Raw genomic sequence first — 13196 nt, 5'->3', positions numbered from 1 at the left:
ACTTTCAAAGAACTTTTGTCATTCAGCATCACAATCCTTGCACTAACTGTGCTTCACATTTGTAGTATTTTAACATCACTTCCTAAAAACTAGGTGGTGAAACAGTGATCAAACATCAGGTAGTGCTCCAAGCAAAAGAAAAGGTGTATTCACAAGTGTTCATTGGTAACTGGGTGTCAGATAAATGCTTTATTAGGCAGGCAGCATGCTGCTTGGATGACAAGACCAGTACTTGAAAAATCTACAATGTGCCATTGAAAACAGGGAGATTTAAACTAGAATCTTGCAAAGACTTAAACCCCACATGTTTACCTTTACACTTCATAGGTAGTGTCGCTTAGGTCAATGAAACTATTCACTGTGGAAAGCTAAGAAGGTGTGTAAATCTCTGCAGCATTAAACATTTTGCTTGATTGTCTCCCCAGGGAGTGGAAACAGGGATTGGCAGCTATCAGACATATAGGTTAAAACAGCAGCTCGTGCCTTTGAATTTTGGCCTGATTGAAAAACAGCATTAAAAATCGTGGAACAATCCTGGCCTTTTTCCTGACTTGCAGTGGGTGCTCTGTGTCTCTGAACTGTCCCCAGACAATTGAGATTTGCTCACCCACGGCTAAGAAAAGTAGGTGCATTTTGACTGACAAAATAAGTATTTTTAACTGCTTTTAGGAAAAGAAAGGAAAACGTATTTGTCGCAATGGGGAGGCGGGGGGGCGGATGGTGTGATGCTGTGCGAGCAGACCCTCTGCCAGGGTCGGGAGGGGGCTGCACCGCTGGTGACGCTTCTCCTCCTTCGCCCCTGCCCGCACGGCTCAAGGACCCTGTGGTCGCAGGCGCTTCGTAAGACACTGCCGGGAAGGGAAGGGTCTGGGGTCCCTGTGGGCGGCGCGGGGGGACGGGCGGGGGTGCCGGGGAGGAGCCAGAGGGGCGGGAGCGGCCGGGGCAGGGGCAGCGCCAGCGGTGAGGGGTGGTGCCGGTGCCGCCGCGGGGTGCGCGGCGCAGGGGCGGCGGCCCCGCAGCCCGCTCGGTCGGCAGGTGGGAGCGGAGCTGGCCGGGCTGCTGGCAGTGCGGCGGGGCGGGGAGGGGAAGGGAAGGGATGGGCTGCGCCCCCAGCATCCACGTCTCTCAGAGCGGCGTGATTTACTGCCGCGACTCGGACGAGTCCAATTCCTCCCACCAGACCACCACCATCTCGCAGGGCGCCACCACCCTGCACGGCCTCTTCATCAAGACAGACGCGGCCGACTCCATCCCCTCCGTCCTCGCCTACCAGAGCCGGCAGCAGCCGCCACCCTCCGCCGGCCCGCGCCGCAAAGAGCGCAGGGAGCCCGGAGCCTCCGCCCGGGCCAGGGCCACCCCCTGCTGCGGCGTCGAGGCGGAGACCCAGACCAGCAACGCCAGCGTCAAGGTACACCGCTGCCGCTCAGGGAGGAGGGGGCCCCGGTGGGGCCGGTGTGGGTCCTCCCTGCCGGCCGCGGTAGAGGGAGAACGGAGCCGGAGTATCCACCGCCTGCGCCAGGGCGGGAGGTGATGCTTCCTCGGACGGGATGCGGCTGCGGAGAGCGGCTGCTCTGGCGCCCACTGACACACCGCAGCTGCGGCGGCCGGGCCGGGCTGACACTGCTGCGGGGGGGCCGCGCCGGGGCGCGCCTGGCCCACAGCACCCCAGGAGGCAGTGCCGGGCCCCTCGGGCTGCCCCGCGCCCCCAGCACTGGGGTGGCTCGGGGGATCCCCTCTGCTGCGATAGCTCCCGGAGTTACAGCGAGGGGGCGGAGGGCAGGGCTCGTTTCCAGGTTTGCGGCTGATGGCAGAGGTTGGGCGTCTGGGAGGGGTGTTAATGTGGCGGAATGAAATCTCCCCCTGCTCAGTTCTCAAGAGCAGAAAGCCCGTACTTGCTGTTGGGTTTTCTTCATCCCCTTTTTTCTCTCTTCCTCCCCTGTAACTGGTTAAAATGAACTGTTGCTGCGAGGCGTGGAACCGAGCCACTATGCTCTGCATACAGGCAAATACGCCTCGGGCTAGGAGATGCTCCCGGGAGGGGCAGGCAGTGGCTGTGCTTTAGGGTCCTCTCATCCACATCTGGAAGGCTGAGTCCCCCTCTCAGTTGAATAAGGCAGCACGGCTATAACTGCGGGTCAGCTTCCTCGCTGAAGTTTACCAGTTAAAAGAGATGACAGCTGTGGCAGGGTTGGAGGGGGGGGGGGGAAGGGAAGGTGGTATATTTATTTATTTTTTTTTCTTAGTATCAGGGCAGATTTCATTAATTCCCTGAAAATTTTCAGATCAGAATCAAATTTTACTTTGTTGCCATATTCCAAATCTTATTATGAAAACAAATGGTGCCTTGTGATCCCACTGCACCTTGGGTTACTCTTCTGTTGTACTAATAAAGCAGGGTATCATGTCACACAGTAATTCCAGGGGATTACATACATCCTGGTATTTTCTTAGACTATAATTAAGAATTTAAAAGATTATATAATCTTGCATAATTAAAAAAAAAAAAAAACGAACAAAAAGAACTCCAGACATCATCTAAGGAAAACACAAGTGACAGACATCACAGAGAAAGTAAACCTACTTTTTTGGACTTAGGGATTTATTTGTTTTTTTTTTCAGAGTAGAATACTTTGATGAAATACATTGTGGTTGGTTGGTTTGTTAATGTAGAGAAGAGCAAAATAGAAATTCTTGCACAATTCATTAAGTTGAGATATGGAAAAAAGATATTTTTTTTTTAAAGTGGTAATGCCCCTTTCTGTTCTTATGAATTGTTTATTATCAGGGATTGCATCGTGTGCTCTTATAAATAAACACTTTTGTCAGTTTTCTGGTTATTAAAAATGGACATATTTTAGATATTTTTGAAGTTCATAATTGGCACTGTAATATTACTTTGAATAATTTCAGTTCTTTTCACAATTTTAGAGTCCCAAGCATCTAAGGGGAATTATGTGGGTTGGGTTATTATTTATTTTTTTGTTTATTCATTTATTTATTTAACAACTGCTTCAGTGATACAATTTAAATGTTTCCATTCTCATGAGACTTAAGGTCTGTAAAATACTTTATGTATTTTTTTAAACTAAGCTGTTGCCTCCATTGTTGCTGGTATTTCTGACACAATTTCCTACAGGTTAATATCATGTTTGTCTGGCCAAAGCAAGGCTGGGGTATTGCAGAACTATCATGGTGGCAAAATACTACTTGGCACCTGATGGGCTATAAGAAATTGAAAATAATGGATATATGTTCTCTGGTTTTACATGATAACAATCTTTATTTCCATGGAAGTTCAAAATGAAGAAAAATACTAGTCATTTTGATACAGAAAAAGTGTCTAGTAATGCCACATGGTTTTAATGGATGTAGTGCTTGGGTGCATGCATATGCTGTGTTGAAATCTCATGTATTTAGGGGACAAAACAAATAAACGGACAAATAAGTTTTAAGGCTCTTGTTGCTAACATATAGCCTGGTGGGAAAAAAGACCCCAACCCTTTTCAGACTTCTGTTGATTACTTCATTGTATTTTTCTCCTTGAAATGACAAGTGCAGCTAGTGTAATGGTTTGGTTCTTCATATGCTGTGTTCTTCGTAGAAGAGAAAAGCCTGTCTGTGAAACTCTCTCGAAAGCCAGTCACACTAGGAACAGCTTTTGACAGTTTTTATTTTTTTCTATAGCAAAATAAAATTTCAAAGTAAAGCTGAGAAACAAGAAATACAGTGAGACAGTATCTTTTACCAATGTTGGTATGTCTTAAGTTCCAAGGTGGAAACACTGAGGAGAAGAATGCACCCCAATGTATGAAACACCTAGCTTTTCTGGGGGTTTTAGATCTGGGGGAATAGGGAAAAGGATTCAGCTGCCAAATACAAATTGCTGTGGAGAGTATTGAGAAATCCAGAGTTTCATCAAGTTCATGGATTCTGGAGAAATGCAACCCTAAGCATTGCCTTGATTTCAAATACAGTTCTTCTCTTTAAAGCAGTATTATGTTTAGGAAAAGTCACTTCTCACTTCTTGTTTTGTTTGACGTGTATTGCTGTTCAGCTGGCTGCTGGTATTCTCTGCAGAACATGGACAGTACCAGAAGTAGGGTAAACTTGGAAAATAAACCTCCCAACTCTGTAACTTAGTGTGATCAGGGTCCATTTCACAACTCAATAGGACACCTACCTAAGACATCAAAGTCCTCTTGAGCATACTCTGGGGTTCAAAAGACTTGGGCAGACCAAATAGAGTTGAACTATGATACAGTGCAAAGCATTTTTAATTTAGGTTAGCTATTCTCTGAGAGATGGTGGCCTGAGTAACTCTTACCATAAAGAAAATTGTTAGTAGAGGGATGCTTTATTTGGACAAAGCCCAGACTTCCTGTATTTTAATGAATACACTAAAAGGACTTTGGCAAGGTATTTGTCTCTGTGTCTGACCTTTCAGTTTCTCCTTCAGATGGTGTAGGTAACTTTAGTAAGCCCTGTAGATGTGCTTTTAGGTAATGCTGGACAGGAGAAGTGTTACTGAATGGAGAAAACTACTTCTTCAGAAAATAATGTATCTGCTGGCAAAGGAAACCGAGCAGCCTGGTAGATTAAACTTATTTGGTGTTGAGTCACACAACATTCTGGACTCCACAACTGTTCTGAGTGATAGGCATTTATATCATAAAATGTAAAATGCTTGCTTCTTTTTTTTCCCTGCCTTCCCTTGGTAATAGGAAAAGAGGAGTGTTGGAAGCTTGTCAGAGAGCAATGGACCTCAGCCATTTCAGCACTGAGAGTCAAGAGGTGCCTCAAGGACCCATGCACCCCTCTAAGTCCTCCAGTAAAAAGTTATTTTGGAACATTTGCTTTCACTGCCCAGAACACCAAACATTTGTAGGTAAACTGAGCATTGATAGTATGTTTTCTACTTTGTATCATTTGCTATGTGCAAAATAAGTCTCTGAAGTTTTACTGTCTGAGGAGCTCGATGTGTATTTTTTAACAATTTCTAATGCTCCATGATCATACTGAATGCAGAGAAGAGAGATTTCAAATAAAACTGGCCTGAAAGACATAATGAAAGCTAAGGAGCTGTGTCATAGACCATGGGGAATAGCATATGCTCTTGGGATGAAGGGGTAGGTTTGAATTCTGGCAGCTGAGAATGCTTAATGATTGTTAGGGTGTGATACAGAAAATGGGCACATAGTTTCTCATTTCTCTCCTTCAGCTGAGGAATAATCCAGTCATCTATCATCCTTTAAATAGTGGTTTAGACAGCATAGTAATTGAGCAGATTAACGTTGTGAAATTAAGCATCACACTTGCCCTGCAGGTAGTCTGAGAGAGACAAGGCTACCAAACACCTCTTGCACGCATTTCCTTTCACATGGCTTTAGTGTCCCCTCTGTGCCTTGGACATCTATCACATTAAGATGATGAGCTTGCTCTATTTGCTGTAATGAGCATTCGAGCACCTGACTCACAAAAATTTTCCTGTCACTGGTGGGGTCCTTCAGCTTCTCCAGGAGTTTCTTATTTCAGACAGGTTGCTGTACCTCTTCTACATCCATGGTTTCCTAGATGAGGTATTTGTACCAGGCTGGATTACACAGCCTAGGCATTCCTGAAGTAAGGAGTAATGCAAGTATGTATTTTTAATAACTTGGTAATTTTCTGCGAAGCAGTCCATAATTTTGTGTAATGATGCTTAAAGCCTGCAGAAGTTAAAAAGAGTATTATTTGTACTCTAAAAGAGATCATAGTAATTTCTGAAATGCTGGGTGCTCATAGAAAGCTTGTCAGATTAATGCAAGTGGAGCTGGGGATGTTCATAAGTCTTAGTCCTATGTGCAAAAAAAGCAGGAGAGCTGAGGGCTCTGGTTTGGTTTTGTGTTTGGCTTTTTTGTTTGGGCTTTTGTTTGGGGTTTTTTGTTTCTTTTGTGTGTGTGTGTTTTGGGGAAATTTTTTCTTTTTAATCAAAATCTTCATAGCACAAGGCAGACATGCTATTTGCATGAACACTGTAGTCCCTTTTTGGATTATCTGTGTACTCCCTCAAAAGTATTGCTGCTTGAAAACTCAAGGCCAGAAGAGTAAACTTGGGTGAAAATGTAAGTAGTGGTGTGAAGGGAATGAGAGGTGGAAAAGAAACCATGCTTTGGGTTAAATTCTCCTCTTACACCACCTCCACTGCTGTCAGATAGCAGTGTGCTTCAGTTTTCATGTTGATCATTCTCTGCTTTTATTTCCTGTCTGCCTGTTGGTCACACCTCTTATTTTTAAAAAAGATTCAAGTCTGTCTCTATTACAGGCTTTTTTTAGTGTAGCCCAAAGTGAAAGATGCATGGTGTATGTGAAGCCTGTAGAGTATTCTTTAATGTAACTTCCCTAAAATTGCCTTCAGTGAAGGCTGTATGTACCTATGTGGTTGCTAGGAAATAGCATGTGAAGCGTTTTATGCTGTAGCAGAGTTTAACTCCTTAGGGGCAGTATTGTCATGGTAACCAAGCCCAGTATTTTCAGGACTTCAGTATAAGTCAATAGCAGTGGGATTATGGCTTCAGAAAATCAGCAGTTGCCTTTACCAATGTAAAGATAAATATGCCATTATCCCATTGTGGAACACAGTCCTGTGTGTTTGAAGGGCATGAGCTTACAGTAATGACTGACACCTGATGATGTCTTGTGCAGTACTGTCTCCCTCTGGCCTAGTTGGTGCATTTCTAGCCCAATAAGTGACCAGTCTTACTAGGCAGCAGCAGCTGATTGGCCCCTTGCTTCTCTGAGAGGATCTTTTTTGGGACAATTCTCACAGGCCATAAGGTATGTTGAGCTCATTCTATAGGAGCTCGCACAACTCCCACAAAACACTGGTGCTTTTGGCTTGTGCAGCTTGAACCAGCTTTCGTTTTGTGTGAGAAAGAAGTGCTGTCAGAGATAAGTTATGAGTTCCAAGAAAGATGGCAAGCTGCAAAGCCTTCTGGAGATAGTGTCTATTGCAGATAACTTCTTTCACTTGAGAAAACCATTAGTCCATTTGCTCATGAGCTTTATATTTCACTTGCAGGTCAATCAGTATTGTCACTGCCCCAGTCTTCAGCATCCAATTACTTACAAATGCCTTTCTCTCACCTGTTAAAAGAACAAAAAATGTTAGAGACATTCTGTTCCTTTTGGTTACCTGTGACACTGCAAATAGAGAGGTACTGTGGAGAGTGTTTAAAAAAAACAAACAAACAAACAAAAAAAGCCCTGTGTAGTGTATCTCTACCCACTGATTTGGCCATCCAGTGCCAAATATTTCATATATTGAACATCATAGAATCATAGAAAAATTAGGGCTGGAAAGGACCTGCCATGGGAAGAGACTCCTCACCTTAGACCATGTCACCCCAAGGCTCTGTCCAGTCTGGCCTTGAACACCACAAGGAATGGAGCATTCACAACTTCCCTGGGCAACCCATTCCAGTGCCTCACCACCCTCACAGTAAAGAACTTCTTCCTTATATCCAACCTAAACTTCCCCTGTTTAAGTTTTAACCCATTACCCCTTGTCCTATCACTACAGTCCCTAATGAAGAGTCCTTCCCCAGCATCCTTGAGGGCCCCCTTCAGATACTGGAAGGCTGATATGAGGTCTCCACACAGCCTTCTCTTCTCCAGGCTGAACAGCTCCAACTTTCTCAGCCTCTCTTCATACAGGAGGTGCTCCAGTCCCCTGATCATCCTCATGGCCCTCCTCTGGACTTGTTCCAACAGTTCCATGTCCTTTTTATGTTGAGGACACCAGAACTGCACACAATACTCCAAGTGAGGTCTCACTTGGATCACCTCCTTCGACCTGCTGGTCACGCTCCTTTTGATGCAGCCAAGAATACAGTTGGCTTTCTGGGCTGCAAGTGCACACTGCAGCCAGCTCATGTTCATTTTCTCATCAACCAGCACCCCCAAGTCCTTCTCCACAGGGCTGCTCTGAATCTCTTCTCTGCCCAACCTGTAGCTGTGCCTGGGATTGCTCCGACCCAGGTGTAGGACCTTGCACTTGGCATGGTTAAACTTCATAAGGCTGGCATCAGCCCACCTCACAAGCGTGTCGAGGTCCCTCTGGATGGCATTCCTTCCCTCCAGTGTATCAACCGAACCACACAGCTTGGTGTCATCGGCAAACTTGCTGAGGGCACACTCAATCCCACTGTCCATGTCAACAACAAAGATGTTAAACAAGACAGGTCCCAACACCGATCCCTGAGGGACACCACTCGTTACTGGTCTCCAACTGGACATTGAGCCATTGATCACAACTCTTTGTGTGCGGCCATCCAGCCAATTCTTTATCCGCCGAGTGGTCCACCTATCAAATTGATGTCTCTCCAATTTAGAGACAAGGATGTTGTGTGGGACAGTGTCGAACACTTTACACAAGTCCAGGTAGATGACATCAACTGCTCTACCCCTGTCCATCAGTTCTGTAGCCCCATCATAGAAGGCCACAAACTTGGTTAGGCAGGATTTCCCCTTAGTGAAGCCATGCTGGCTGTCACCAAGCGCCTTGTTGTTTTTCATCTGCCTTAGCATGCCTTCCAGGAGAATCTGCTCCAAGATTTTGCCAGGGATGGAGGTGAGACTGACTGGTCTGTTGTTTCTGGGTCATCCATTTTCTCCTTCTTGAAAATGGGGGTTATATTTCTCTTTTTCCAGTCATTGGGAACTTCACCTGACTGCCATGATCTTTCAAATATGATGGACAGTGGCTTAGCAACTTCGTTTCCCAGCTTCTTCAGGACCCACAGATGGATTTCATTATGGACTTGTGCATGTTCAGTTTCTTAAGATGGTCTCAAACCAGATCCTCTCCTACAATGGGCCTAAGGTCCTCATTGTCACAGTCCCTGCATCTGCCTTCTGAAAGGAGAAGTAGAGTAGAAGTGTTTGAAATGAAAGAAAGGTTTGTCTTGATGTCAGGGGATCCCAGTGACACTTGGAAGTCTTGAGGAGATTTGATCGTCTGAATCTAGTGATTTCTGTCCAGATCTTATAGCTACACAACGAAAAATATAGCTTGCAACTCAGTGCTAAGAAATCTTGTGGATTGTAGCAATTGTCTTGAATATGCTATTTCTGGATTTTATTTGAGGTAGTCTTCATGAGCTTCTGAAACAATTCAATCATATGTTGGTTTCACTGCAACAGGAAATGCCTACATGGTGTTCTGTGCATAGAGTTGTAGTAATGTATGCACTGCTGCCTAAAGTCACCTAATAGTCTGTGGTTTTGTTTCCCACCCCATCACAACATCAGACAATGCCTATGCGATTTAATACTTGAGAGCAAGAAAGAAATACCGAAAATTTGTCTAAACAAATTGATGTCTGCTAGCCATTTTGTTTGCCAGGGCAAACTCCATACTCTTGGAAGGAAGAAAATTCTTGGCTTCACATGTTTTTTCTCCTTGTCTGGAGTACTGCTCCAGCCAAAGCATGCTGGTTTGTTGTGGTGTCATGATAGCTGGGGGAAGAATGCTGGCAGCTAAATGAATGCTTTACTGTAAAACAGGAAAGGGAGCTTTGACAGAAGGGGATGGGGGCGGAGGGGAAGAAACTCCAACCCCTCCCGCCCCCCAGAACAAAGCAAAAAATCCCCAAACAAACAAAAATCCCTGCCAAAACAAAAGAACAACAACAAACCACCACCAAGCAGGGTGTAACAGTCAATCAAAATTATTATAATACGGAGATACTTCTGGTACAACTTTGTGAAATAACAGCATGCACGCCTATATTCCAAGCTCAGATAGGATGTTGCGAGGAGAGGATTCAATCTATAGTCCATTAGAGCACAGTCTTATCAGCTCTGTGGGTCAATGCATGGGAGTGAATTTAATCTTAACGGCACTTTTTTCCTTTCTAAAGTGACTTTGTATAAATGTAATTTTATTTGGTGCAAGTTTCTTTGGTGCATTTTAGCGTTTTGGTCATTTCAGTGTATAATCTGGTTATTCAGGTGGGCCTGGAGAAAGCAACAGAGCTTGTTTGTTTCTCATACCATTAGTAGGTTGAAAACTCTTTGAGTTTGATGCTACTAAAGACTCAAGCTCAAGACAAGTTGTGACAGCCTTAAAAATAGTATATTTAAAATTTCATTATTTTAAATTAGACTGTGCATTCTAGTGCTAGAGATATCATGCTTTTTCTTTCAGGTATGAAGCCAGGTGTTTTAAAAAAGTGAATTACCATAAAATTATTTATAGCATAAAAACTAGTGGGACTGATCAGTATTGCACTCAACCAGAAAGCATTAGGATAACCATAGCATAGTTTGGGTTGGAAGGGACCTCCAAAGGTCATCTAATCCAATCCCTCTGCAATGATCAGGGACACCTTTGAACTAGATCAGGTTGCCCAGAGCTGCATCCATCTGGCCTTGAATGCCTTCAGGAATGCTGCAGCCACCACCTGTCTGGGTAAAATACTGTGCCAGTATTTTACCACCCTCGCTGTAAAGAATTTCTTCCTCTGCCTGAATCCCCTCTTTTAGTTTAAAACCTTCACCCCTCAGTCGTATCACAAGTCCTGCTGAAAAGTCTCTCCCCATCTTTCTCATAGGCCCCTTTTAAGAACTGAAAAGCCACAATAAGACCTACCCGTATCTTCTTCTTGCTGAGCAACCCCAACTCTCTCAGCCTTTCCTCACAGGAGAGGTGCTCCTGATCATTTTTGTGGCCCTCCTCTGCACCCTCTCCATCAGGTCCATGCCTGTCCTGTGCTGAGGACTGCAGAGCTGGCTGCAGTATCCAGGTGGGGTCTCACCAGAGCAGAGAGTCAGAATCACCTCCCTCCCTGCTGGCCATGCTCCTTTGGATGCAGCCCAAGATAGGATTGGCCTTCTGGGCTGCAAGTGCACACTGCTGGCTTGTGTTCATCCACCAGTACGCCCAAGTGCTTTTCCTGTGAGGTACTCTCAATCCCTTCATCCCCCCAGCCTGTATTGATATCGAGCATTGCCCCAACTCAGGTGCAGGACCCTGCACTTGCCCCACTGAACCTCACGAGGTTTGTGTGGGGCCATCTCTCAAGCCTGCCCAAGTCCCACTGGATAGCTTCCCATCCCTCAGCTTGGTATCAACTTGCTGACAGCACATTCAATCCTACTGCCCATGCCATTGATGAAGATATTAAACAGCACTGGTCACAGTACAGACCCCTGAGGGTGCCAATTGTCAGTGGTGTTCATCCAGACATTGAGCCATTGATCACAAGTCTCTGGATGTGACCTTCCAGCCAATTCCTCATCCACCAAATAGTCCACCCATCAAACCCATATCTCTCCAGTTTAGAGAGAAGGGTGTTGTGGAGGACTCTGTCAAAGGCTTTACACAATTCCGGATAGACAACACCTGTATCGCTGTTAAGATCCTAAGTGAATTAGATCTGTATACTGCTTTGGGGGGTTTAGATCTATATAGTACTTTGGGGGATTTGGGCCCTCACAAACATATGTGGAAAAATCTTGTATGTTCAGTGTGCTCTTAATACCTACCATTTTATCTCAACACATGGTTCTAGAGTTTGGGAAGAAAAGCTAGCAGGTGGTGAGAAACTCTTTTTAAAAATAGCCTGAACCACCAGTTTTAGACTTTTGACTTACATTTGTTTGGTTTTTTCCTACCTTACCAATTCAGAAGGTTCTTTTTTGTCAGTTTGCACATATGTGTTAACTGGAACAGCCAATGCACATGTAGATCCTTCTTGGCCCTCTGGCATTTTAGTGGCTTAGAAACTATCCATACAGTTCAAAGAGTTGAGTAATGAATCATCTTCAAAGAAGGGAATCGTTTTCATGAGTTCCACCAGATTTGTACAAAAGGCTATTTTTAGATCAAGGATTTCCCCCCCTCCCCGCCCCCTTAGAGCTATGAGACATCTGTGGCCTCACCTTAGATTTGAAAAATCTGTGCTGAAAGTAACTCCTTTAAGGCCATCTTTTCATGTTCACTTTGTTGTTATTTTTCATCTGATTGCAAATTATCTATCGATCACTTAAAATTGAAAAGGGCTCTATAGTTGCGTAGCTCACATGTCAAGTCTTTCCAGAGAACACTGTTTTCCTGCATCATTAATGGGGATGGTTCCCTGTGAAAGGATGACCCTTCATTACCATGCTCATGCTTACTCTCGGGTGTCAGTACATAATGCAGTTTAACTATCCAAGTCTGAGATATGTCTATGTTTACAAATTGGTGGTTTATGATAGACATAGAGTTTTTGGCATATAGCATGCTAAACAGCTGTTGAATAAAGAATGCCTTCAACATACCCTTGTTTTATTTGGGAATTCAAGTAGGACAGCTGCACAGGATCCACTGAAACAAAATTAACAAAATGAAAGAAAATGGAGGCAACTTGCTGACAGTTGCAAGGTGTTTCAGTTTCTGTTCTGTAAAAGGAATATGAGATAGGTATGATCTTCTTTGCATTAGAGAGCTACTCCTACAAGATACTGTCATTGGGCAGATCTGGGAATATCTGGGTGGTAAAGAGCAGCTATAAACTTTTGTGCACTTAAGAAATTTTTAGAAGAGAGATCAGGTCAACTCTGATTGTGTGTACATTTTAAGAACATCTAACAGAGCTGGCTTTCTAAATGAACATCAGAACATGTGCGATTTTCTTGTAAGGTACTCTTAAGGTACAAGGAGTACTCAGGATTTTTTGTGTTAACACTTACCGCTGAAGGAAGAACAGCATTTTATTTCAAAATCTAATGAAGGAGCTTAAAATACAAAACACTCTCTTACAGAACTCTTAACTTTTCACTCATTCACTGGGGAGGATAGTCTGTCTTCTTGGGATAATAGGTGATCCTTTTGTATGTTTGTATGCACACTTGGTGTAAGATTGTCTCCAGATTAGATTAGCCATATTCTGGCCTCTCCCCTCCAGTTTTGGTAGGCTGAGTGGGTTTTCTTCCCCCCATTTGACAAGTTGCAGAGATGTTGCCATTGCTGAGAATGGGATCAAAGCAGGATACATTTAAAAGTGTGGACTTCCTGCATCTTTTTGGTCATAGTTCACATCCTGCGTCTACCAGCCACCAAGTCTCTTCATTTGTTCTTTGATGAACATTCTCACTCTGGAGGAGAGCAGTTCTGTCTGCCTGTTCCAAGTACTGTCACAACTGGTAAGTATCTGATGACAGTAAGCTTATCT

General features: G+C 44.3%; 1 protein-coding gene across 5 annotated transcripts in view; it reads left to right on the top strand.

Annotated features, from left to right (window-relative positions):
* PDE8B (phosphodiesterase 8B) overlaps positions 1–13196 on the top strand; it is an 81439-nt gene that overhangs the window by 4795 nt on the left and 63448 nt on the right. For 2 of the 5 annotated variants that reach the window (XM_062612412.1, XM_062612410.1), the window contains exon 1: positions 985–1408. The exons of 1 other annotated variant lie outside the window; for it this stretch is intronic. In XM_062612412.1, coding sequence (XP_062468396.1) covers positions 1097–1408 — 312 coding nt within the window. In that variant the 5' untranslated portion in view covers positions 985–1096. Of the gene's footprint in view, positions 1–984; positions 1409–13196 lie in introns of those variants that run through there. 2 more of the 5 variants (XM_062612411.1, XM_062612409.1) reach the window with 1 other exon arrangement.

The sequence above is a fragment of the Pezoporus occidentalis genome, unplaced genomic scaffold (genome assembly GCF_034315485.1).
Source record: "Pezoporus occidentalis ecotype Australia unplaced genomic scaffold, CSIRO_AGI_Poc_V1 ctg16, whole genome shotgun sequence".
Lineage (NCBI taxonomy): Eukaryota > Metazoa > Chordata > Aves > Psittaciformes > Psittacidae > Pezoporus > Pezoporus occidentalis.
Note: the sequence above shows the minus strand (reverse complement) of the source record. Positions and strands in the feature narration are given on the sequence as shown.